The following is a 24,255-nucleotide window of genomic DNA, read 5'->3' on the forward strand; positions in this document are numbered from 1 at the left end:
TGATTGGGTGGTCAGCGGCGGCGACGACGAGCGCAGCCAGCGAGGGGCCAAGCGCGGGGGAGCATTGTCCACCAACCCAAGCCATGGCTGGTTGCCAGCAGCACACAATGACCGAGAGACATGCATCATCATGACACGCACCCCCACAAGAACACACCGACAACCACACCTCCCCACGCCCGCTACACACGCAACCACCACCACCACCACAACCACCACCACCACTTCTACCATACACACAACGTAACCCCAATATCTTTAGTCTTCAGCCTCAGCCTCAAGGCTCTGCTGTGTCGTCTCATGCTACGACTACTTCAAAGCCGACCGCCGATGGAACACTGATTCACAGTGTGCACCATGGTTCAGAAGGCGGAAGGATGACATCACGTGATAACTGATCCGATCACCTATTTAACCCCCTTGCTTTAGTGTTGAGCCGAGATCTTTTACATCCCCCCATGTAATTCAGTCACTGCGCGTCCGTTGTTGTTGCCGCTTGGTGCTTTGTGACTGGCGGCGCGAAGGGAAGGCAACACCAGCCAAACAGACATTCACGCGCCTCGAGCCAGCCGACCACATCTCTCTCAGTCCCTCGCTCACTCAACCCTCATTCTTGACTGCACAACCGCCTGCTAATACGACAACAAGCGCCCCCACACCTACTATACATATTGCACGAACGAACCGTCCAACTCATACCCACAACACACAGCATAATCACATCACCCCGCCGGCTCCGCACTCGCCGCCGTCCTCAGCCGCAATGGTCAAGGAGGTGCGGCCGCCGACGGTTGTCAAACCAAGATCATCGTTGGGCGACCAACAGGTTGCAGAAGCAGCAGAACCATCCGGCTCAAAGCTTCCTGTCGCTTCGTCGCGTATCCCACAGCCGTCGCGCACCGCCCTTTCACAACGCGCAAACAACCAAAAGTCCGCCCAGCCGACCAAGCTACCGACTCGAGCACGCGCCAAGCCCGCTGCGTCGTCCAGTGCACAGAACGTGCCCAGGCGACCCGCTCCTACTCGTGCCATCTCTCCGGACCCTCTGTTAATAGCATCGACATCTCGCCGACCTCCGGCGGCGGCAGAGCCCGCTGCACCACCGCGCCGTCAGGCGGCACGCCAGCCTGTCCGAGCAACCGGCGGAGCGACCCCAACGTTAAATCGTCCAGACGACACCTTCGTGTTTGGGCGCCTTGATGAAGACGACACAATGATTGGGCGCATCGCCTTGCCGTCCGATATGGCAGCGTTGAGCTCGTCGGAGATTGAAGACGAAGAGGATGCCCCCACCCCAAAACCCCGCCCGAAGGGTCGGGCCGTGACTGGCCTAGGAAGGTTGTTGACACCCCAAGCTAGCAGCCAGGAGGTAGGTGGTGACGGCGCGAATCGAACTAATGTAACCAAGGTCTCGTCACTTGCTGGTCCTTCAACGCGTATAGCCAGTCGCCCTTCCAGACCACGGCCCCCGACACCCGAATCGCAGGAGGTCTCCTCTCAGGCCCGTGCACCTGACAGTCCACCGCGCCGAACCGTCCCCTCGGATACAATCGAGGAATACGACACGCCGTTGAGAGAGCCTCCCGAGCCGACACGCCAAAGGCAGGCACGTCTGAGCGACACCCCGAAGGCGAGCACCAAGCGCAAGTCATTACCGTCCGCGCCAGATACCGAGAGACCGAAGAGTGCCAGGAAACGAGTCGCGACTCCGACATCATCAGATTTGAGCGTACACAACGTAACGACTACCCCGGCTGCGGCCCCTCGGAGTCGAAATGCCCCCTCCACCGAACCGCAGGCGCGTGAATCGGCGAAGAGGCGCGCTCCTACTCCCAAAACCCAGACGCCGAACCGTAAGAGGCGCTCGTCTACGGTTGAGAGACGGAAGACAATGTCGGGGTCCACTCCTCGGAAGCCACCCGCAGAGGTACTCGCCAGCCGTGGTATAAGGGTTGGCATCGCTCGTGAGGCTCTCAAGCCCACACCGGGCGACGATCCACTACTCTTGATGGGAGCTTCAAGGGAGCGGCGACGACGCATGAGTCAAACGCCTGGATGGTCTCCGCAGAAGCGCGTTCTCCTCAGGACTGCGATGACTGAGCCCCGCCCCACGACCACAACCTTCGGTTTCCCAGCTCGCCAGCCTCTCAAGGCGCCACTTCTTGGTGTCACGGAGGAGGCAGCGGCCGAGGACGACAGCGCAAATCACGACTATGGAGGAGGCGCAAGTGACGATGACGGTGAGGGCGTTGGAAATGACACCTTTGTCGACGTGCGCAGTCGAAGAGATTTACCATCGCGGCCGCCTTCGGCGCTTGGTGCGGCCAGACCCCCTGAACGATCAAGACCAACGACCCCTGCCGAGATTGCATCCACACGACTAGCTTCAGCTATCGCAAGATCTCGTTCCGCGTCTCGGTCAAACTCGCCTCCAGCGACGAGGTCAGCAAGCCCTAACCACCCATCGCTTCTCCACGGACTGCAGCGGTTCGTTACACCCGCGGTTGAGCCTGGCGAGGAGAATGAAGAAAGCGAAGCGGCGGATCTGGAGCCAACTTACGTTTCTCCTGTGGCTTCGCCCAGAGGGACGCCGCACCCAGGAGATGACAATGAGGACACGCATGAGCCCGAAGACCATGAAGACCTCGTCATGGCCGATGGATACAGGTCGCCGTCGTACTCGCCCGGGCCGCCCGGCGCGGCTTCACCCAGCATGTCGCCGCCCATGTCCTTTGACGCACCGACACCAAACGTGGCCAACGCCTTAGACTTTGACAGCCCGTCCTTGCAGCGCATTCTCCGTGGGTCTGGCTCCCAAGCGTCAGACACGTTCAGTCCATCAGGGGCATCCCCACTGCTTCCGCGACGAATCTCAAGGTTCGCCCCTATTAGCAGTGATCCACCAGCCCCTCCAAGCTTTACGGCCCCCGCCGACCGATCCACAGTCGCCGTGGACGAGGACGCCGATCACTCCGATTCGTTTGATGCCGAGGAGGACACTGTCATTGCGCGGCAATCGCCCGATGTGTCCACCGAAGCCTTGGATCCTGAAGAACTTGGCGAGGACGAACAACCAGAGGAGCCACCTGCCACCCTGGCCCAGGAAATGCCTGAAGACGACCAAGATGTTGAGGAGGAGGACGAGCACAACAACCTACCAGTTGCCCGATCCCCAAGCCTTGGATACTCTCCTTCTCCTGAGCCGGAGGGCGACGACGACTTGGAGGGTGACACTGTCATCATCGCGGACGAGACTATGGAAGCAGAGGACTCGGGCGAGCTCGAGCCCCCAGTGACTGAGACTGGTACGCCTGTCGCCCAGCCACCGACCGTTGAAGTGGCGCTCCAAGATTCACCTCGCCAAGCGACACCTCCAATCCGTGTTGTGGTAGATCAGTCATTGGCAGTACCCTCGACGTCCAACACGGCCCGGGCCCGAACAGAACCGCCAGTGCCATCGTCGCCGTTCGTTAGCCGTACTGGCTTCCGTTTCTTCAGCCCGGCCGCCAGCAGCGTCGACTTAGCCCGTCTCTCTCCGGCACCGGTGGACGTCGACCGTCTCTCCCCAGCTCCTGTGACGAACCGCCTGTCACCTGTCCCCGAAACCGCTGCCCGGCGATTGTCGCCGCTTGCCTCTGCCCCTGCGCGCTTGCCTCTCTCGCCGGTTGCCTCGGCGAGGCGATCAGCTTCGCCCATGCTTCCTACGCGCGTCTCGACAGCTTCCGCATCCTCGGTCCATGAAGGCCTTGACGAGGACCTCGACGCCACTCCGCTCGAGCCGTCGAGGGAGCCTTCCCAAGGACCGTCGACGGAGGGTCAAGACGCAGTCGGCGACACCAGTGCAGTGCCCGACTCCGATGAAACTCGCACTGCAGGCATGGCTGATAGCTCTGGGGAGCAGTCTTCCACCGAGATCGACGCCGCAGCGGATACTGTGGTGATCGAGGGCGCGAGCTTTGATGTGGATGCCACAGCAGACACGATCGCTGTGGACAGCGACCCCGTTCATGTGCACGCGGACGAGGACGAGGGCGTCGAGGAAGCCGAAGCCGACCAGTCGATGAGCTCCCCCAGATGGCGGACGACCAGCAACCGCTCGTCTATCGCGGACGTTGTCAACGCCGCCATTGCGGCAGGTATGGTTCTCGACGACCAGAGTGCACCTCCTTCCAGTGACCCCGCTGTTCAAGATCCACCATCGACTCCATCACGGCCCCTGACTGAAGCAATGGCCACGACTCCCACTCCGGATCGTCGAGAGGTTACGACCAAGGAGCCCGTTGGTCGTTCTTCTCCGTCTCCGGAACCTCAGCTGTCCGACGACGGCTCCGAGGGTGTGCCCGATCCCGAGCTACCTCTGGGTTTCAGACGTCGCATGGACGCTGGTATAACGCCAGTCCGCCCGCGCGTCTCTGGTGCCTCGCAGCCACCTGCGTCCAGGCGAGCTAGCGCAGCTCTTCACGTTGAGGAGCCGGCAAGCTCGTCATCTCCGGTCCCTCAACCACTGCAGGAAAGCACATCGCTTCCACACCCAGCTCCCTCCCCAGTCGCTGTGTTGAAGGAGAGGACCCCTCCTCCCGCTTCCCCACCAGCCACGCAGCCGTCTCCTCCATCACCTGCGCTCCGAACCCGGGCCGCTTCTCAACGAGCCACGACCGCCACCCCGGCCTCAGTACTGGCAACGGCGCCACGATCACTACCTGCATCCACTGAGCGCCTCAGGTTTGAGGCAGTGGAGATTCCTACACGCCGCAACAGGCTGGGGTTTCCACAGGCCGCCGAGGGACCAAGTCCCTCGGCAACCGCTGGTGAGCCGTCTACTCCGCGGTACTTTATCCGTCGGTCGAGAGGGGCGCCTGGCGTGACGTCGCAATTGTCACCTGGAGAAGGATCTGCAACAACGCCCCGTGTTGACCACGACGGGTCCGCCTCTCCACCGTCTCGTACGCGACACTTGGAATCTCCACTGTCCTTGCGAAGCGAAATGACCTCCCATGCCTCTCCGTCTGCAACTCTCAACCATGCCGCCGTCGACACGAATCGGATGCCTCCCGGTGCCAGATCGCCCTTTCGCCCGCACGGCGTCTCGCCGATTTCGTCGCATAGCCCGAGGTTGGGGCTGTCGCCCGCCAAGGCGGCCTCCGAACAGGCCACAGCTTCGTCAACCCTGCAAGCGTCGACATCGACGTTGGTTGACGAAGTGGTGCGCACCACTCCCTCGTCCTCGTCCTCGTCCTCGTCCTCTTCCATCGAGGCGAGTTCACCCCCGGCGGCGGCTAGCGACTCCTCGCCGGAGCGCCCGGTCTCTCCTGTGCGTCAAGCTGCTGCCTACCGATTTAGCGTCACTCCCAGGAGAACTCCAGTGCCCGAGGTCGACCAGCCAGGCTTCATGCCATCCTCACCGATGTCACCAACCAACCTATCGCCCGCGTTGTCGTCTCGGCTGTCATCGGGGCTCACGCACAACTTTGGTTCTGTGGCAGTTGGTTCTCCGAGCCGCGCTCCCCGCCTCGCCTCGCCCATGCTGTCCCGATCGAATGCAGTTGAGGTTGAGGACGAGGAGCGGAGGACGAACGACGCGCCTCTGGTCCTGAACGGAGGCCACGATACCTCACTGGAGGCCCCGTTTGAGGAGGAGGATACCGTGGAAGCTCCCTTTGAAGAGGGTGACACTTTGGAGGCTCCTTTTGAGGAGGGTGACACCTTGGGTGCGTCTTCTGAGGAAGAGGAAACGAGCGAGATTCATCCACATGATTCGGCCAACAAACATCCCCAGCCCGAAGTTCCTCTGAACAACGTTGCGACGGCGACGTCTCCAGAGCCCACGACTACAACCACGGAAGTACTGGCGCAGACGTCTCTCGACGACTCCTCGATTGAGGAGCCTTCTGACGAAGATGACAGCGACCAGCCCGTCGACTCGAGCGATCAAGCCGCTTCCGCTGTGACCCCCGAACCCGAGCCACTTGCGGCTGTGCCCTCTGCAAGCCGTGATGACTCCATTGTCAACCATGTTTCATCCGTTGAGCCTCTGCAGGGTCAAACCCCTATTGCTCTGCCTTCGGGGCCAACCCCTGCCAGCTCGCGGCCTTCAAGCCAGTCTCCTGCGTCTGCTGCCCGGTCGCCTTACAACTCGACTGCCCCCATTGGCCGCACACTGAGCTTCTCCTCCGCAGCCCGCACCCCAGTCGCGACATCTCTCCCAAGACCACCCCTTGTCGACTATGACAGCGATGACAGCGACGACATTGGCGCGAACGACACCATCGAGGGCGTCACGGGAGCGTGGGATGTCACAGCAGCTGACGTGAGGTTTGACGAGGTCGCCACGCGCGCCATTCGCTTTGAGGATGCCGAGATCAACGACAGCCGACTCGAATGGAACATTACGGCCATTGCACCCGCTGTCGGCGCGGCCGCTGCTTGGGCCTCGCCTCGCCTCGCCTCGCCGTCGTCGCCCTCCGTCCCCCCTCATGCAAGCCCTTCAAGAACCCCGCGGTCACCCGTGGTGCAACCTCGAGCTCGCACACCTGTTGTTCCTCTGTCGCCAGCACAAAGCGCGCGGTCCCAGTCGCTCTTGGCGCCGCAATCACCTACGCGAAGAGTGCGCGGGCCTTCGCCCTTGGCGGTGCATTCGCCAGCCCGAGCCGTACGAGACTCATCCCTCCGCGCCACTCAATCGCCTGCGCAAGTGCCATCCCAGCGCGGCGCGCCGTCACCTTCTCTCCGCTCTTCCATTCCTTCCTCTGACCGCGGCGCGAGTGAGGACCCAGAGGAGGCCACAAATCGAACTCTTCGACAGGACGCGCCACCTCCACCTTCTGACGGCTTCCTCCCAACCTCATCCCCCGCCAAAGCTGCCTTTCTGTACCAAGACGAAGGTGTTGAAGTCGATGACGAGGAGCCTGCGGACTTGACTGTCCTGGCCAATGGTCACTGGGATGAGCTGAGGGTCGGTGTCGAGTCTGATCTCCATGGCCAGCCCAACGGTCACTACGACGAAGAGGAACAGTCCTATGAAGATCAACCTGATGAAGACGCCGACAACGACGACTTGGACCATGGAGACGGCGACGACGAGCTGGGCGACGAGGGTGAATACCCCGAGGACGAGACAGATGACGACGAAGAGGTCGAGGTGAACGCCCCCGCCTCAGACGACGGCAGGATCCTCCTCGCTCTTGTTCCCCGCGGCATTGTCAAGGTAGAGCCAAACGAGGTGCCGCACGACGCTCCCCCAACAGCGCAATCTCCAGCACAGCAGCCGCCTGCGTTAGTGTTCCCAGCTCGCATTGGGGTACCCTCCCCCTTCGTTCTTGCGGCGCAGTCTAGACCAAGAGGCTCTGCTCAGGCTGTTGACCAGTTCCGCCCTACTCAGGTGCCGCCTTCCGCCCCGGGGCCGCCAAACCGCGGCGCCGCTGATGCGAGCACCTTGTCGCTCCTCAACGGACCCCCGGCTGAGAGTGAGACTTTGGACGAGCCACGGCCATCGACTCGGCGCCCGCCGACTCAGCCGAAGGTTCCCACACCTCTCCCTCCCCCACCACCACCGGCCCCCGCCTCCTGGCAAACATCCCGGCCCCGAATTCCCTCTGCCCTTGCCCAAGAGATCTCCAACAGGAGTGCGGCGTCGAGCGTCCAGCCGTCGCCAGCCCGCTCCCTTCACGACGAGCTCGAGAGCGCAGCTGCCGAGAACGAGTCGATCGCGGCAAGTGATGACGAGTCGGAGGCCTCGTCGGACCCCTTCAACTCGGTGGTAGAAATCGTATCGGCGGACCCCTTCGCTGCTGCCCGTGCCGCGGCCATTTTAAAGGTTGTGAGTATACCCAATGACCGTGCTGCTGGATGCTAAACCTTTCCAGAACTACGAATATGTCGAGCACGGTATCCTGCCTGACGGAACGCCTGGACCTGTCACTCGTCCCTTCCTGAGGACAGCCTCAGAAATTGCCGAAGACGTCGCGAACCGATCGTTCCCCGATGGCACGCTTGACCTGCAGTCGATCGTGCACGACGCCGAGCTCGACCTCTCTTACCGGGCCGACTGGTCACGATCCCCCAGCCACATTTCGACGTGCGCGCCCGACAGTCCTCTACCGATCCCCGGCGGCTGGGGCAACCGCTCCAGCTCTAAGAGAAAGCGCGAGGTTGGACCTGAAAGCACAGCGCGCAAGAGGCGGACTCATGACGCCTCGCTGTTTACCAAGGCCAACTGGGGGCTACTCAACAAGGTCTACCGGAGCGAACGCCGCAAGTGGATCCAGGAACGTGATAACGGTTCGGCCCGCGAATGGGACGAGTCACGAGTAGTGGAGGCGTTCGTCGAGAAACAGCAGCTGTTGGAGACGGACCTTGTCGCTCGATGGAGGAGGTGAGTAGCGCGGGTGGCAGTCTGGACGAGAACTGACAAACCAGGGACCTGCTCGCAGACTACGTTGCTGCCCTAGGGCGGCGCTTATCTGGCAAAGACAAAGGGAAGGGTAAACAACCCGACGCAAATGGTGCACATGACGAGCCCAACGCGACCCGAGTCGAGCCTGTCCCTCCTTCGACGATCAAACGAGTCATCGACTGGGTCTGGGGCGTTGGCACTGGTCGGAAACGAGGGTCAGGAGGGATTGTCAAGCGTGTCCAAACCCCGTATGTCGGTGGGGCGGGTTACGCGTCTCCATCCGACGACCCGTACCAGCAGGACGACTCGAACGCCAGAATCAACTATTCACGCTCGCGTCGGTCGGTGTCTGTTCAAATTCCCGACGGTGCTGGCGGATTACAGCTGCGCACTCTGGATGAGACCTTCGACATTGGCGACGTGACGATGGCACAGACTCCCTCTCGTCCTGTCACCCGCCATCACCGCCCCCTCGAGGTCGCCTCCCGCGCGCCGGCTATTGTGGAGGAGGAAGAATCCGGGTCGGCCGATGAAGCTGAGGAGGCTGAGGAGTCTGTGAGCGGCGACAATGGCTCTGCGCACGAAGAGGAGGAAGAGCAGCCACCAAAACGGGCTCGCCGCCAGTACGCACAGCCTGCCTCGCGCGCATACCGTTACGGCGCTGGGGACGCGGACAACACCCGGCGCCTGTTCGCCCCTGTCTACCCTTCGCTGCCTGAGCGGACTGCTGCGTTAACGTCGGTCGTATCTGGCACGCCTCGGCCACTCGTCAAGGTTAGATCTGGGCCGAAACACGCGATCCCATTCCCGCTCGGTGGGCCATCGTCGTCGCGCTCGGCGTTACCCGGTGGCCCGACTCCGCACGTGAAGAACATTGTGCGCGGGTTCGAGGAGAGCCGACAGCTGGACCTGAGCTACGAGAGCCGGCGGCGTGAGAAGGAGAAGGCGAGTGTGAGCGGGCTGCGACGCGTGTCGAGCCGTGTCGAGAGTTTAAACGAGAGCTTTGCGCAGAGCAGCGGTAGCAGCTTTGAGCACGACTACGAATAGAACTGTATAGGGACGTACCCCCAGGTTAATCTTGTTAGCCATACATGTAGGAGCAGCTATGCCAGTGTAGTTTTATGTCTGCGGCGACGGGGTTGTGGCGGCGATCAGCGAAGAAGCGCCATCGTCGACAGTGGCGCTGTGGCGATGCCCGTGCGCTGGGCTCATCGTGTCCAAGTTCAAGTGTTACATATGCTGCTGTTGCTACCGTCTACCCTGCTGTAATGAAGAAAATGCAATCTGCGTCGCGCTGTCTGTCCCACTCTCATGCCCTTTAAGCGCCGTTCAAGTGCTTGTGCTTGCCGGTAGCCACCTGGCTCTTGAAGAACTCGGAGACGACGTACGCCGAGTCCTTTGGCGTGCGCTCAAACGTGTCGTAGTCGACGCGCACCGAGCCGAAGCGGGGGATGAGGCCCGACGCCCACTCAAAGTTGTCGATGAACGACCAGGCATAGTACGAGCGGACGTCGACGCCGTCCTCCTCGACCGCGGCGCGGAGGGCACCGAGGTAACCGTTGTAGTAGTTGACCCTGTCGGTGTCGCGAATCGCCTGCTCGGCGGACATGCTGCTCTCGCCGCGCACGGCGTAGCCGTTCTCGGTCACGTAGATGGGCTTGCCGTAGCGCTTGTAGAGGTAGTTGAGCATGTTGCGGAATCCCCAGGGGACATCGCGCAGCCAGTCGAGGTCGCTCTGGGGCCCGATCTCGGAGCCGTCCGGGCGCGTGAAGAGCATGATCGTGTTGCCCTGGCTCTCGTCGTCGCCGCCCGCCTTGACCGTGTTGGCCGTGTAAAAGTTCATGCCGTAGAACTCGGACGAGTCCTTGAGCAGCTCGAGCTCCTCGGCAGTAAACTCGGGCAGGCGGTCCTGGAGCATGGCGCGCATGCTGTCGGGGTACTTGCCGAGGTAGACGGGGTCGGCGAACCACCCGATCGCGACGTCGGTCTTGTCCTGCGCCGCCTTGACGTTCTCCGGGCTCTGGTCCCACGGCTCGGCCCAGTCGCCGTTGAGCGTGATGCCGATCGTGCCGTGCTGCGAGGGCTGGTACTCGCGCTGGTAGGTCTTGGCGGCGTGCGCGTGCGCGACGAGGATCGTGTGGCCGGCGACCCATGGCTCGGTGTTGCTCTTGTGGCCGGGGGCCATGACGCCGTTGTGGAACCCGTGGATCGCGACAACCCACGGCTCGTTGAACGTGAGCCAGTGCTTGACGCGGTCGCCGTACCGCTCAAAGCAGAGGCGCGCGTACCGCAGGTAGTCGGGGATGAAGCGCTCCTTGTTCAGCAGGCCGCCGTAGCGCTTGTGCAGCTCGAGCGGCAGGTCCCAGTGGTACAGGGTGACGAACGGCGTGATGCCCAGCCGGAGGCACTCGTTGATCACGTCGTCGTAGAACTGCAGGCCCTGCTCGCACACCGCGTCGTCGGCGCCGCCGAGCGGGATCACGCGCGGCCACGAGATGGAGAAGCGGTACGAGTTGACACCGAGCGACGCCATGACTGGGGGGAGGGGTTAGTGGGACTCGCGGCGAGGGGAGGGCGAGGGAGCAGACGCCGGTGTGCTGGCGCATACCGCCGCTCTGGGCCGGCAGATAACACCGGCGAACGACCCCGCCGGCCCACACACAACACTCACGCGCAAGGTCCTCGCGCCACCGGCTGTAAAAGTCGCACGTCTTGTTAACCTTTGCGCCGTCCCTGATCACGCCGGGCTTCTCGCAGAACCAGTCCCAGATCTGTGCGCGTTAGTGGCTGGGTATGGGGAGGGGACGAGGGGGTGTGCGAGCCGCGAGCGTTGCTGTTACGTGCGCGTCGCGTCGCGTGTGATATGTGGCGAGGCCACTGCGGCGAGGCCTCGCCTCGCCACCTCGCCACGCTCACGCGCCCGGCACCGCTCGCTGCGCTCGCTCGCGCTCACGCGCCACTCACCGACAAGCCCTTGCCCGCGGCGCGCTCCTGCTCCTCGCCGCCGCCCTCGATCTGCGCCGCGGCCGTCGCGAAGCCCCAGAGAAAGTCGTTACGCAGCGCCATGGTGTGTGGGTGGGTGTAGGTAGTGGGTGGGTAGTGTCGCCGCGTCGTCACCCCGCCCTTGGGAGCTCTTATAGCGGCTGATAAAAAGTCAGCCCGCCAGTCAAGTGAGCATTGCAGCACCACCTGCACCACAACACCCGCCGCCGCTGGTTAACCTGCCGTCTGTCCGCACGGAGCGACCGCACTCCGGCCCGCACGATTATGGCCACCTGCCCAAAGCGGTAATCGAGGGTATCAGCCGACGATTATCCGGCCACTCGCAGCCCGCGATTTGGCCCACTTTGGCCCAACACGGTCTTCTGTGCGGCGCGCGACACCGCAGACAGCGCGCATCATGCTCGTCAACGCCGGCTCGGTGCAGCGGCCTGGATAACGGCCCGGTAGTCCTAACTCCTGCTCGGTCTGCATCCGTCGCTCAAGCTCGCTACAATGCGCCGATGCGGAGGCCGCACGACCACGCGACTACAGTACAGCTTACAGCGCTTACCACTCGCGAATCGTGCCGTCTGGCCCCCGGAACACGGGGTTCTGCCACGGCTCGAGCTTGGCCGCCTCGGCCGCTTCCTGCCGGATCAGGTCCTCGTTCAGCTCGATGCCGAGCCCTGGCGCCGTCAAGAGGTCAATCGCACCCTCCTTGACCGCAAACACGTCTGGGTTGGTCATGTACGTAAACAGGTCGAATCCGCCGACGTTGTAGTGCATCTGGGCGCCAAGTCAGCCGTGATCTTGCCGACCGGCCGGCCCGGCTCGTCGGCGCGTCGGGATACCGGTCTACCCCGGTACTTTCTGTCGGCGCGGCCATTGAATCCCCCCACAAATGTCTGGGGTAACGCCGTACGGGTGGTCACCTGCTCTACTCACCTTCCAGCTCATTTCACAGATGACAAAGTTGGGCGTCGAGAAGCCAACGTGAAGCGATGCGGCGAATGCCAGCGGGCCTGGAGGCGTGTGTCAGTCGGGTGGCCCCCGAGATGCGCAACAAACACCTACCCAGCGGACAGTGTGGAGCAACGCCGATATCATAAGCCCTGGTATCATCAGCGGGCCGGTCCTGCGCCGGTCTCGACGTGGCTCACTCGGCCATGATGGCAATCTTCTTGGTCTCTGAAATACCGCCAGCGTGGGCAATATCCGGCTGGATAATATCGATACACCCAGCCTCCTTCACCCGTCAGCAAATCGCCACGCCACATCAACACCCACGAAATACGGCCGCACGTCGAGACGCGTGAACAGACGCTCGCCGAGCTTCTTGTCAGTACACCAACCCCAACCGCACACCACCCACAGCAATCGGAATGGTCGTCTTGTTGTACAGGTCCTTGAGCTCGTTAACGTAGCCGGGGAGCAGCGGCTCCTCGATGAACAGGGGGCGGTGGGGCTCGAGCTGCTGAGCGAGCTGCTTGGCCATGGGCTTGTGCACGCGGCCATGGAAGTCGAGGCCGGCGTCAAGGCCGAGGCTCTTCACCTCGGCCAGGCGCTTGACCGTCTCGTCCAGCGCGTGAGGCGAGTCGAGCCAGCCGATCGACTCGGTCGCCTAGGTATCAGCGACGTACACTCCCCTTGTGACCTACATTCATCTTGACCTTGGTAAAGCCCTGTGCCTTGCGCACCTTGGCCTGCTCGAGGACATCGGACGGGCGGTCACCGCCTGGGTGGCGTGAGCTGGGGTCACAAAGGCCGGGTACTTACCAATCCATCCGTACACCTCGCACCGCTCGCGCACCGCACCGCCGAGCAGCTGCCACACGGGAACGCCCAGCACCTTGCCCTTGATGTCCCAAAGGGCAATGTCAATGCTGGTATGTCAGCTTCGTCGAGCCGGCTCCAACGACATACCCCGACATGGCCGACATGAGCACCTCGCCACCGCGGTAGAAACGGTGGCGCCAGAGGTACTGGTAGATGTCTTCAATATTCATCGCGTCCCACCCGACGATACTGCATGTCAGCGAGTCCAACACACCACACTCACCGCCTTGCGACGTCCTTGAGCGAGCCCTGGACGGCCTCGGTGTGACCCTCGAGGGTGCCTTCTCCCCAGCCGACGACACCGCCCTCCGTCTCGATGCGCACAAAGAGCCAGCGAGGGCGAACGTAGAAGTTCTCGATCTTCTTGATGCGAGTCGAGCCCGGGACACTCGCGCTGGGATGGGGCTGGGCAGCGACATAGCGCTGGATGCCGCCCTTGTACTTGGCCGACAAGTCGGACGGGGGAAGGTAGACTGGTGCGCGGTCGGCGTCGGTCATGGTGGAGGTGGGACGAGGGGGAGGGTGTTGGGGGAGTTGTTCAAGCTGCCTGCTTGGGGGTCACGGTGTCAGCGGTCGGCCCGGGTTAAGAACTGTCGCAGTGTCGAGTAGTTGTTGGAGTGTTCGGTGGACGAGGCCGATGTCGAGAGCCAAGATCGGACCGGTGTATCGGGCCCCCCGGCAATTGCCGCCCTGGGCCGACGGCTCAGCGTGGAAGTGGTGGCAATGTGCCCTTCGCGTCCGCTCTTGTCGACGGGTGGGTTGATGGACATGGCCGATGGTCAGGTATGTGCACTTGGCGACCCGATGCATTGCCGGCACTCATCACTAAGCCGTTCGGACTTGCTGTTGTTATGTGGTAGTTACTTACTCCAAAGTTAGAGTCAAATATAGTGCAAGTCGTCAGTCGAAATAGCCCTGGGCCAGCCTGCTGGAATCAAAGGCTCCACTGTGGGCCTAGGAGTGCCTAGCCTGGCTGGGTGCCGTGAGTGCTCGTGCTCCCCCCTCTACGTGCATGTTTGTCGCGGTCCGACCCTGCCGATGTCTCACTTGCCCACACAAATCCAGCTGTCACTCCAATGTCTCACCATCCAACGGAAACAATCCGAGAAGGGGTGTCGGACAAGGCGCGTCTTCCCGTCTCCCCCTCCTGGCAGTGTTTCGATCGCTTCGACGCGCTGCATCCCGCGCGCGTGTGTTGATCCTTGTTGTTATCAGGACATTGAAATGGGACGCGGGAACGCGCCCAACTAGGGATGCGTGCATGTTCTGTTTGTTCTGAGCGCAGAATGAATTGTGTTTGGCGGCGGCGTCGGCAGCAGCATCAATAGCAGCAGCGGTGTTTGTATGGCGATGAGGAAAGGTATGCGCAGCCAGTTGTCTGGGTTTTTGTGGGGACAAAGGTGTAATTGGTTGGGTGGGCGCGCCGTTGCGAAAGCTGCATACGCTTCAACAAGGGAAGCAAAAGCGGCGTGATGATGCGCTGCGTTGCGTGGCCGCGGGGGATCGGCCTGACGCCACCACCAGAGACTGACACTCACTGCACAGGCAACAATGAGGGAAGGTCGCAAGTTACGCGCAGTGTGGCTTGGCTGGGGGGGATCCTTGGCCCACTCACGCTGCAGCGCGTCAACTGACTGCGACTTTGCCTGATACTTGCCTTGTTTGTGATGCGTCTGGCACCCGGCATACAGGGAGTGGGGTGGGTTGCGTGTGCCGAGCTTGGCTCTGTGTTGTGTGTGTGTGTGCCGTCAAGGCGTTAGAGGCTAGGCGAGATCCGTCTCGAGACCCTGGGAATGGCGGCTACCCATGGCCCTATCGCCTTGGCTCACGTCGTGCAGACCCACACAGGCGTGCGTGCGCTGCGTGTGGTGCGTGCCGCGTGATGCTGCTGCTGCGAGATGCGTACTGCGTGCTGCTTGGGGCGCTTGTGTAGGTCACACGCATCGCGCATCGCCGGGCCTCGCCCCGCCATCAAGGCATGCAGAAAGGCAATCTACCGAGCTACCGAGAGCTTGCGCGAGGCGACGCTGCGTACCGGCCAGCCTGTTGATGGGCCCGACGGGGGGCGTCACTGTGCAGGTGCATCTGTGCCGTTCCTGGCTGGGCGCCATCGAGCAGGAAGTCGCCCCATACCCCCTTGGCTTCCCTCTCTCTCTGCCTCCTTCCTCCTTCCTCCCTCCCCCCCCCCCCCCTTCCCCCCCCTGGCTCTGATCTGTTTGTATCTGTCGCCGCCGACGCCACCGCCACGGTTGGTTGCCATCCCCCCTTGCCTTGGTCTGTCCGCCGCGCGCCTGCCTAGCGCCCCTTCCTTCCCTCCGTGACTCAACCCCCACCCACCCACAACCGCCAGGCTACCAACCATCAAAGCGACGTCCATCATTGATCCGACTTGAAACTCATCCAAACCTTACTTGAACGCGCTGCCCAAGCCTCAACCATTTCACTTTCACACAATCCCCCTCACCCTCCCTCTTCCTCTCTTACATCTCATCCCACATCCAATGCTCCATCCCGCCTAGACACGCAGACTCTGCTCATCGCGAAGCGAGATGGGAATGCGAAAGGCAAGGGAGTCGCTCACCCCGCAAGAGGCGCGTGAGGTCGCCATCCTCGACGACATTGCCATTGAACTGGTACGCAAACTCAAGGCGCCAGAGGGCAAACAAACGCGCATCTTGAAGGATCTTCCCTTCCCAGTCATCGACATTGACACGGGCGACGCCAAGGACAATTCCGAGACGTTTCGCGCGACCCTCGAGAAGCTGTGAGCCGCAAAATTCTTGGCCATGATGGGCCAAAGGACATGGTCCATGATTGCTGACAATGCCTTCCCACCGCAGCTTCTACAACCGTCTTGCCCAGAGTGATTGGTTTGTCCACGAAGAAATTCAGTCATGGTACGTGTGCGATGGGGCTGTGGCAAGACCTTGCACAGCTAACTCGTCAGGCTGCTCGACACTTGGACTGCAACCATGTTCAGCAAGTTCTTGGACATCAAGCTCGACCCCGTTCTCGGCGTACCAGCTGCCTTCACTACCACCAAGTTACCGAATAAAGCCAAGCTCGAGGGTCTCGAAGGTCTTTCTCTCAAGCTGCCCTCCGACGACTACGTCGATGACTATGGCATCGACTACTCTTTCATCACCTGGGAGAAAACTCCCGTCCTCTCCATTGGGCCCTTCCGCCTCGTGCGCATCAGCTGCAACTCTTCAAGCAACATCAACTGGGCAACGGCGCGTGCAGGGAGCTCGTACTATGTCCATCTGATGCCGGACGGTGCCGATGTCCAGGTCCTTCGGCCAGGTCGCATCGTCAAGGAGGGCGAGCAACTCCGAGTATGGTTCGGACCCTCGTATGACGACGAGTGGTGAGTGACTGACAGCGAGTCGATCGGAGCTGACGTGTACAGCACTTGTGGTAACCACATCATTCAAGCGCAGGTAGAGGAGCCTTCCCCGTTACCCCCTCCACCTGTGGTTGAACGATCACCGTCCCCCGCACCGGTTCTGTTGAGGCGAGAGAGCGGCGAATCCAGTCATCCCAAGAGGCCCTCGCCACCCAAACGTGACAGCTTGTCGGCCAGGCGATTGGCCGCGCGTCGTGTCATGTCGGCGTCGCCCACCCCTTCCGAGGTGGCGACTCCTGCGGAGGAGGACCAGGCGTCCAGGCCCCAAAACGCCGAATATTCGCCACCATCACCCCCGGCTTCGTCTTTGCACCTCGGCTCCGGCTCGGAACCCGCCAGAAGCGTCTCGCCTGTGACAAGCACCGACGCCGACGAACCGCAGCCAACGTTTGACATGCCGCTGGATGCGAAGGAGTACCCATCCTTCGATGCGCCGACAGCTGATCACGACCGCCAACCTTCGATTGAGGCTTGCCTCGAGTCGTTGGAAGCTCAGGCGGCTGCTTCTCCGGCCGTGGTGATGGAAGCACTCGCCGAAGTTGTCGAGGTGGAGGCGGTGCCAACTCCGGCTGAGCCCGCGCCGACTACGCCTCGCCCTGACAATGCTTCTACGCGTCAAGTTTCGGTCGAGCACTCCGATGAGGTCATTGAGGTGGACGAGCCGCAGCCGGTGTCTGTCGCATTGGAAGGAGAAAACGTGACAGGGGAGGAGGCCCCGGAATCTCCAAAAGCAGCCGTGGAGGAGGTTGAAGGGGTGGCACCGGTTTCAGTCGACGTCAACGTTGTCCCTGATCAGGACTCGGTGGAGGAAGTGGCGGACCCGCGTCACGCGATCCTGGAGGATGAGTCCGAGCCTGAACCACGTCGCGAGGACATTGAGGTCGAAACTCCTCAAGAACGCGTCGCGGTACCTTCGCCATCGCCACCATCAGTGGTTGAGCCACAGAGCGAGTCGACAGTCTATGAAACACCAGTCAGCGAATCGACATCCTATGAAGAACCTCAAGTGTTCGAACCACCACACGCATCGATGAAGCTCGAGTTCCTCCTCGCCCCAGTGGACGAGCCCATCCGGACTCCTGAAACACCTCGTCGACCACTGGTCGACGTTTACCCACAACCATCTCCATCAGTGCCCAGTGTTGTCATGGAGGAAGCGACGCCGTCGCCACACCATTCAGAGGCCGAGTCCGACATGGACGTGGACGATGAGTGGGACGCGCCCACACCTCCAGCGATGCGGACTGGTCCCGAGCCAGGATCTTCAGGTGGCACGCCACTTATAACGCCAAATCTTGAGGCCGAGCATACTGGATTCCCTACCACAGACGACTATGGCCCAGTCAATGCGTATCTGGAAGCGGAGAACGGTGACGACTATACACCTCTGGGGACTCCATTGGCGGACGAGACAGAGATCATTGTCGCACCAGTCGCCAAGTCTAGGCGTACGCTGCGCTCTTCAGACCGCGAACGCGACGACTGGCTCGAAGCAATGGGCAACTCGGTGGCCGAGTTTGCAAAGCACACACTTGCAGCCCGGGCCGCTCGACGAAACGAGCTGGATGTGGACTCTGTTGGACTGCATGTGCCTCCTCCCAACCGAGTGATCCTCGTCGACTCGCACCATCCCGACGAGTCTGCCGAGCGGTTCAGGTTCCACCCCAGCCTCCAAGTCCCGACCGACAAGTTTTATTCCAGAGTCCAGCGTTTACAAGACCAATCGACCGACTTGATCGTAACATGGGAGTACGATCTCGGATTTAAAAAGTATGGCCCGTATAGCCCGTAGACAGCAACATCATCATCCCACCCCAACCCCGCATTCTCTGAACCTGTAACCCCCGGGCAACAAAGGTTTTACACGCCTAGAACCCTTTGCTTGACCTGCGCATTAGTACCCCATTGTATGTTCTTCTGGTTGTTTTTAGTTTCTTGTGCGTGTTGATCGAAAGTATGCAGAGGTGCGAATGTGCGTGCAGTGCAGTGCAGTGCAGAGTAGAGACAATGGGTGCGGGGTGTGTGTGGGCGTGTGTGTGTGTGTGTGTGATGGGGACAATGATGGCTGATGGCGATGTGTGTGTGACGGGCGGCGGTGATCAGGGCAGACGTTTAGAAAAGCTGCTAATTGTTTTGAAAGTCCTGTAACAAGCTTTTGGGCGCCACCGTTCTATCTAAACTTGTCGCACCCCTCGCTCCCCTTAAGTATCCCCTTGCATACTTCGCACCTGCCCAGCCCTTGTTGTGGTGTTCCTGCTTTAAGCACGGCCACTGCGCGCCTTGACCCCCGCTCGGCACTTATCTCAAAGGACCGACGACAAGACTGCATCTAGAACTTGACACTCTACTACCCCCCACGCCCCACTACCACCACACACATACACTTACTTACCGTTAAAACTTTCAACAGCGCGCCCCTCATGCGCCGACCCAAAACCGGCGTGTCTCTCGAGGAGGCGCGTGACGTCGCCGCACTCGACGACCTCGCGCTCAGCCTCGTACAGCGCGTCTTCGTGCCCGAAGGCAAAGTCGGCGCACGCATTCTACCAAACCAGGCTTTACCCCCAATTGACCTAACCCACACGTCGGTGAACAACGCGGCGTCGTTCCGTTCCGTGCTCGAGGGCCTGTGAGTTCTGCGCCCCGCCCGCCGCTGAAACCTCCACTCACGCGCAGCTTCGACACGTACCTCACGCAACGCGTTGCCACCGTGCCCGAAGCAATCTTGACTTGGTACGTGCTCCGACTTGGGCTCGGTGCTGACATAACCCCCCAGGCTGCTCGATACCTGGACGCGTACAGTGTTTGGCGGCCAGCTGTTCGTCAAGGCCGACGCGAACGGCGTGCCGGCCCTGCATGCCCGCACCGAGATCAGCCCAGTGACCAACCTCGCCGGCGTCGAGGACCTGCTCATCGACCTGCGCGGCGAGAAAAACTACGAGAGCTTGGAGATGACCGACTTCTTCGCCAACTGGGATAGGAAAAAGGTCGAGATGTGGCTCGGGCCCATGCGCCTCGTGAACGTGAGCTGTGCGGCCTCGTCCAATGCCGAGTTCCGCAACAAGCCCGCGAGCCAAGCCACAAAGAAGCTGGCCATTGCCGTGCCGCAGCTCGATGGTGTGGGGGTTCAGCGCCTCGAAACCCTCAAGAAGACGATCGATGCAGACCAGCCCATTCGCGTGCACTACGGCGGGTCGTATGACAACGAGTGGTAAGTGGAAAGGATGGGTGAGGCGAGAGCTGAGCGCCGCAGCACGTGCCACCGCCATCTCAAGTTTCGTGCTTCCGAACCGGCCCCGGTCGCCAGCCCACCAGCACGCAAACAGCGCAAGGTTGCCCCCAAGGAGGCGTCGACGCCTCCTCGGGCTCGTCCGCCCCGCGCCGCCAAGGCCAACGCACGCGTAGTGCAGCCCATCGTGTTTGAGGGCGAGTCGGAGCAGGAGATCGACGCCGACGGCGACGATTCGGGGGCCGACTACCGTCCTGATGACGAGGAGATGGGAGACGCCGAGGCGGCCAGCGACGAGCTCGAGCGCGTAGTCAAGAGCGCTACACCCGGACCATCGCGGAGGCGCCAGCACGAGTCGGACTCGGAGGGCGAGTTCAACCCCGTGCCGACGAAGCGCCGAAGGCTGTCGAAGCGGCGTACCATCCCCGCTTCACCGCCGACGCCATCAGTAGCCAGCCCACGAGACTCTAATGACAGCCTCGCACCTCTGGACTCGTCCCCTGTCAGCCAGGCCGGGGCGTTGCGGAGACTGTTCCCTTCGGACACTGAGGACGAGGTTGCGGGCCCTTCGCAGCGTGCGGCGCCACTCTCACCGACGCAGAGAGGCTCGCAGTCGCATGGCCGAGTGGCCGAGTGGTCTGCGCAGGTGTTGCCGTCGCCGCGGCCCTTAGCAGCAAACGGCGGACCGCCACCAAGATCAGTAATGCCAGGTAGCAGCAAGGGCAAAGACCGCGCCGTGCCCCCTCCCTCCTCCCAGCCATCGTTCTCGCCACCGTCACCGGACACTGGTGTGGCGATGGGCGACGCGTTCTCCCCGCCTTCGGCCCTCGGCTTGACAAGCACGCCGGCAGCGACCAACCCAAGAATAGTGCCCCCAGGACAGGTCACGCTGCAGGTTAGGCCGCCAATCTCACGTCTGCAGGTTGCGCACCAATTGGTGGGCTCACCTGCGCGTGGCCCGCCGCCCCCGGCACCCAGGCCACCAGTCCCCCGAGCCGAGCCGGCTTCGAGCCCGGCAGCCCTTCCTCAAGGCGATTCGAGCCGACCGGCGCCCCCGTCCGTCACCAACACCCCGCCCAACGAAACCCTCCACACGTTAGACGAAGCACTCGAGCAGTTGAGTAGCATCCGCGCCCAGGTGGCCAAAGGTGCGACTGCTGATCGCGAGCTACGCGCTGCGCGAGAGGAGCTCGACCAAATGCGGCGCCACTACGAGCACCGCCTGGAAGAGAGCGCGGGTCGCGAACAAGCGCTACAGACCGAGCTCGGCCAGAAGAAGATCGCGCTGGCGTCCCTAGAGGCCATGTTGGAGGTTACAAGGGGCTCGGAGAAGATGATCGCCTCGCTCAAGACCGAGGTCAAGACGCTGAAGGAGCGCGGCACGGCGCTCGATCAGGAGAGAAAGAAGGGGAATTCGGTTATCAAGCAGATCTCTGCAGACCGTGACAAGCGACTGCAGGCAGTGCACGCCAAGATCAACGAACTGCAGGCGGAACTTGCAGCCGCGCAAGGCGCCTCCTCGTCCAAGGACCATCAGCTCAAACTCGCGCACGAGCACATTGCTGAGCTCCGGGCCGAGGCTGAGACTTGCACCACAAGCCTGAAGCAGGCCAACCAGCTCATTGGGCAGCTCAAGACGGACGCTGCTGCGAATGGCCTCCCGCTGCGTCATCTGGACCGCAATGGCACCGGCGCGGGTGGCAGCAGTGCTGCGGCCGTGACGCCGACCCAGCCCCGTGCCAACCACCACCCCCCGACCCCAGCGGACTCGTCCACCAGCCGCGCACCGCCACAGCGGCCAGCCCCGCTCCCGACTCCAGAGCCCAGCCGCTCGTCGATCCCGCCCCCCAGCGCGCGGACGCCCGCCCCACCTGCTCGCCCGGCTGTCAAGAAGCCTGTCGGGGCCCGATTCTGGGCCGCAAAGTAGCACACCATCACCATTTTATAGACCACCACACTGTTGTATGCATTACTCGTTGTAGCATTGCGTCGTGACGCCACGCCGGCCAAAGTGCCAAGACGCGGGCAGCAGTCAAGTCTCGGGAAGGCGGCGGCGCCACACCAAACGGCAAGATACCAAAAGCGTGCATTAAAAAGCCTACAATGAACAATGAAGAAGGAAAAATCTATCACACTACTGCCCTGCAGCAGTGCGTGCGGCCCACAAGGCGCCGAGGAGGCTCTGCCCCTCTGGAGAGCGCGTGTTGGCCGCGTCGTTGCGGAGGAAGCCGTTTGTGCCCTGGGGGTCGACGACGGCGGTGAGCCAGTTGTCCGAGTTGATCTTTGCGACAACGCCGCGGAAGGCAATGTCGGCTTTTGACTTGAGCGGGGTGGCGAGGTCGGGGCGGAGGACGAGGAAGCGGTAGAATGCGCCGACGACGGCGGTCGTGCCCGTCGAGTCGGTGAGGGCTGCCGTGCCGTCTGTCGCGCCGACGTACGTCGCGATGAGGCCCGAGTTGTCGAGGGCGTTGAAGAGCGCCGTGAAGACGTTGGCCGCGGTGCGTGCGGCCGCGTCAGTCTGGTCCTTGAACTGCGCGGCGTAGGGCGACTTGGCAATCGACGCGAGCACGCGCACGAGCCCGCTCAGCATCCACCCGTTGCCGGTGAGCCAGAAGCCCGTGTCCCAGTAGTGGACGTGGCGGTAGAGGTTGGCCGAGGGGTCGAGGAGCGCGCTGCTCTCGAGCGACCACTGGGTGAGCGCGTCGCCGAGCAGCGTGGCGTTGTTGGTCGTGAGGCCGAGGTAGGCGAGGAACGGGGGGATCATGTATCCCATGTCGCTCCAGAGCTGGAACTCGGAGTCGCGCTGCGAGATGGTGCCGTTGTCTGCGCGGGGGCCATTGTACAGCGCCGCGAGCTGGTTGCCCACTGCCCACGCGTACGCCGCGTCGCTGTGCAGGCCGGACACGCCGGAGCCGTTGAGGACGCGGACCTGGTCGGCAAAGTTGGCCGTGATCCACGCGGCAGGGCCGAGGGACGCGGGGTCGCCGAGCGATCCGGCGCCGTCGACGAGCGGGCGCGGGGTGGAGCTGGAAAGGAGGGGCACGAGGTTTGTTGTCGAGGGGCCCGGCGCGCCAGACCAGTCGTAGGACGCGAGCTGTTGCGCCGTGATGTTGACGACCGTCAGCGGGAGGTTGGGGAGCGAGGTCGCGTTCCATGCGGCGGGGAGGAAGCCGAACGGCGACAGCTCGGGGTTGTACACCTCGATGAGGACCTCGGTGAGCGTGCCGAGCTCCCACGAGTGGGTCGTGATCCGGATCGCGTTGTCGAGGATGCCGGGCAGGGAGCGCGTGAGCTGGATGTAGAGGTCGTCGTTGACGCCCGGCGCGTAGGACAGGGAGGGGAGCGTGTGCGCCGGCGTGTGGGGGTTGGCTACGAGCGATGACGAGGAGCCGTCGAGCACTGAAGCGGCCGCACGCACCAGGTCCTGTTGCCGCGTCTCGGCGTCGTTGAGGGGCAGCGCGAGGGCCAGAGGGGAGAAGGCTGCCGCAGCCAGCTGCAGCAGGAGGAGGAGGGGCGCGAGCATCGTCGTCGCGGCGAGGGGGTGGTATCAAACCTAGAGAGGAGGGGGGTGAAGGAGGGTGAGTACAAGTACAAGCAAGATGGAGAAAATGCACGGGCAGGCTTATGGTCTATAGATGCTGGCTGCTGCTGCTGCCTTGCCGCGCCGCTGGGTGGCGCTGGGCCGGCCGACAACTGACGCCACTTGGAGTCGCGACTTTTTTGCCCTGTCTTGGCGGGTGGTGCAGGTGGTGCACTTGCCCGACGACGACGCCATGGGGGGTTGCTCCTTTGGCCCCATGCAGAGTCGTAGGAACTGGGTCAACACTGGACCTGTGCGTATGTGTCTGGACTCGGTCGGTCTGCATCAGCTCTGCAGAGTTTAGTCGTCTAGGTTGTACCGTGCCATGCTGCCTGGGTCAAGTCACGTCAGTTTACGACGACGCGAGGCACTGGTGCTACTAGCACAATTGGTGCCCGAGACAACGACGGGTCAGGGTGGGGAGCTGTCGGGCTGCTTTTGGCTTTTGGGCCACTACTTTGGAGCCCGGCGTGGCATCGAGGACCCCGGTTTGACTGGTTTGATTTTGGTGAGATCTCTGCTCTGACACGCTGCTAGCAGCATACAGTTAGCAGCAGATAGGCTGGCAATGCTGAATGCACGCCGACCTTGATCGCCGATGCCTTGACCTCGTTGAGCTCGTTGACTTTTGTCGAGAACCCTCGTGCACGCGTGCGTTCCTTTTGTTCTGTTCCTGCAAACCAGCCACGCACAATGGGAAAGTCACTCACTCAATTGCGCACCCGCGCACGCGTCGTAAGTGAGCCAGTAGGCACGGGAAGTGAGTGTGGCACAAGGCGTGTATGGCATTCGCGGGCCTGAGTCGCGCGCCTACCACAGGACATATTGAC

The 24,255-nt window shown here is 62.2% G+C and overlaps 7 protein-coding genes across 7 annotated transcripts; 4 read left to right on the forward strand and 3 right to left on the reverse strand.

Annotated features, from left to right (window-relative positions):
* Nucleotides 1-763: 763 nt before the first annotated feature.
* Nucleotides 764-9,439, forward strand: LOC62_01G000755 (uncharacterized protein; the record flags this gene model as incomplete). Its single annotated transcript, XM_062767217.1, has 4 exons — nucleotides 764-1,369; nucleotides 1,409-7,816; nucleotides 7,863-8,371; nucleotides 8,416-9,439. 4 exons carry the CDS (start codon nucleotides 764-766, stop codon nucleotides 9,437-9,439), a joined length of 8,547 nt encoding a protein of 2,848 aa, XP_062623201.1.
* Nucleotides 9,440-9,606: 167 nt separating this feature from the next.
* BGL1B_4 (Beta-glucosidase 1B) lies at nucleotides 9,607-11,558 on the reverse strand. The gene is made up of 3 exons (XM_062767218.1): nucleotides 11,357-11,558; nucleotides 11,064-11,163; nucleotides 9,607-10,927 (listed from the first exon to the last, which is right to left on the reverse strand). Exons 1-3 carry the CDS (start codon nucleotides 11,456-11,458, stop codon nucleotides 9,711-9,713), a joined length of 1,419 nt encoding a protein of 472 aa, XP_062623202.1. The 5' UTR covers nucleotides 11,459-11,558; the 3' UTR covers nucleotides 9,607-9,710.
* A 194-nt stretch (nucleotides 11,559-11,752) lies between these two features.
* dgoD (D-galactonate dehydratase) lies at nucleotides 11,753-13,822 on the reverse strand. Its single transcript, XM_062767219.1, has 10 exons — nucleotides 13,434-13,822; nucleotides 13,298-13,399; nucleotides 13,151-13,257; nucleotides 13,033-13,109; nucleotides 12,747-12,995; nucleotides 12,662-12,706; nucleotides 12,535-12,620; nucleotides 12,449-12,486; nucleotides 12,320-12,396; nucleotides 11,753-12,160 (listed from the first exon to the last, which is right to left on the reverse strand). Exons 1-10 carry the CDS (start codon nucleotides 13,706-13,708, stop codon nucleotides 11,942-11,944), a joined length of 1,275 nt encoding a protein of 424 aa, XP_062623203.1. The 5' UTR covers nucleotides 13,709-13,822; the 3' UTR covers nucleotides 11,753-11,941.
* A 1,751-nt stretch (nucleotides 13,823-15,573) lies between these two features.
* On the forward strand, nucleotides 15,574-16,581 carry LOC62_01G000758 (uncharacterized protein; the record flags this gene model as incomplete). The annotated part of the gene is made up of 3 exons (XM_062767220.1): nucleotides 15,574-15,974; nucleotides 16,051-16,107; nucleotides 16,158-16,581. Exons 1-3 carry the CDS (start codon nucleotides 15,760-15,762, stop codon nucleotides 16,579-16,581), a joined length of 696 nt encoding a protein of 231 aa, XP_062623204.1. The 5' UTR covers nucleotides 15,574-15,759.
* A 234-nt stretch (nucleotides 16,582-16,815) lies between these two features.
* LOC62_01G000759 (uncharacterized protein) lies at nucleotides 16,816-18,408 on the forward strand (the record flags this gene model as incomplete). The annotated part of the gene is made up of 1 exon (XM_062767221.1): nucleotides 16,816-18,408. The coding sequence occupies one exon, from the start codon at nucleotides 16,816-16,818 to the stop codon at nucleotides 18,406-18,408; it is 1,593 nt and encodes a 530-aa protein (XP_062623205.1).
* A 545-nt stretch (nucleotides 18,409-18,953) lies between these two features.
* LOC62_01G000760 (uncharacterized protein) lies at nucleotides 18,954-21,772 on the forward strand (the record flags this gene model as incomplete). The annotated part of the gene is made up of 6 exons (XM_062767222.1): nucleotides 18,954-19,245; nucleotides 19,293-19,349; nucleotides 19,393-19,827; nucleotides 19,870-20,420; nucleotides 20,724-20,782; nucleotides 21,104-21,772. The coding sequence occupies exons 1-6, from the start codon at nucleotides 19,037-19,039 to the stop codon at nucleotides 21,770-21,772; spliced, it is 1,980 nt and encodes a 659-aa protein (XP_062623206.1). The 5' UTR covers nucleotides 18,954-19,036.
* A 207-nt stretch (nucleotides 21,773-21,979) lies between these two features.
* LOC62_01G000761 (uncharacterized protein) lies at nucleotides 21,980-23,368 on the reverse strand (the record flags this gene model as incomplete). The annotated part of the gene is made up of 1 exon (XM_062767223.1): nucleotides 21,980-23,368. The coding sequence occupies one exon, from the start codon at nucleotides 23,366-23,368 to the stop codon at nucleotides 21,980-21,982; it is 1,389 nt and encodes a 462-aa protein (XP_062623207.1).
* Nucleotides 23,369-24,255: the final 887 nt, after the last annotated feature.

This window comes from Vanrija pseudolonga, chromosome 1 (assembly GCF_020906515.1).
Source record: "Vanrija pseudolonga chromosome 1, complete sequence".
In the NCBI taxonomy this organism is placed as follows: Eukaryota; Fungi; Basidiomycota; class Tremellomycetes; order Trichosporonales; family Trichosporonaceae; genus Vanrija; species Vanrija pseudolonga.

What these genes read in the sequence shown, in the direction of transcription:
- dgoD (XM_062767219.1), bottom strand. Translation starts at nt 13,708, where the DNA reads ATGACCGACGCCGACCGCGCACCAGTCTACCTTCCCCCGTCCGACTTG. An exon ending in CTCAAGGACGTCGCAAGGCG is followed by an intron (nt 13,400 to 13,433) that starts GTGAGTGTGGTG and finishes GCTGACATGCAG; the next exon opens with TATCGTCGGGTGGGACGCGA. An exon ending in AAGATTGCCATCATGGCCGA is followed by an intron (nt 12,487 to 12,534) that starts GTGAGCCACGTC and finishes TGATGATACCAG; the next exon opens with GGCTTATGATATCGGCGTTG.
- BGL1B_4 (XM_062767218.1), bottom strand. Translation starts at nt 11,458, where the DNA reads ATGGCGCTGCGTAACGACTTTCTCTGGGGCTTCGCGACGGCCGCGGCG. An exon ending in CCGCGGGCAAGGGCTTGTCG is followed by an intron (nt 11,164 to 11,356) that starts GTGAGTGGCGCG and finishes TAACGCGCACAG; the next exon opens with ATCTGGGACTGGTTCTGCGA. An exon ending in GTGGCGCGAGGACCTTGCGC is followed by an intron (nt 10,928 to 11,063) that starts GTGAGTGTTGTG and finishes CCCTCCCCCCAG; the next exon opens with TCATGGCGTCGCTCGGTGTC.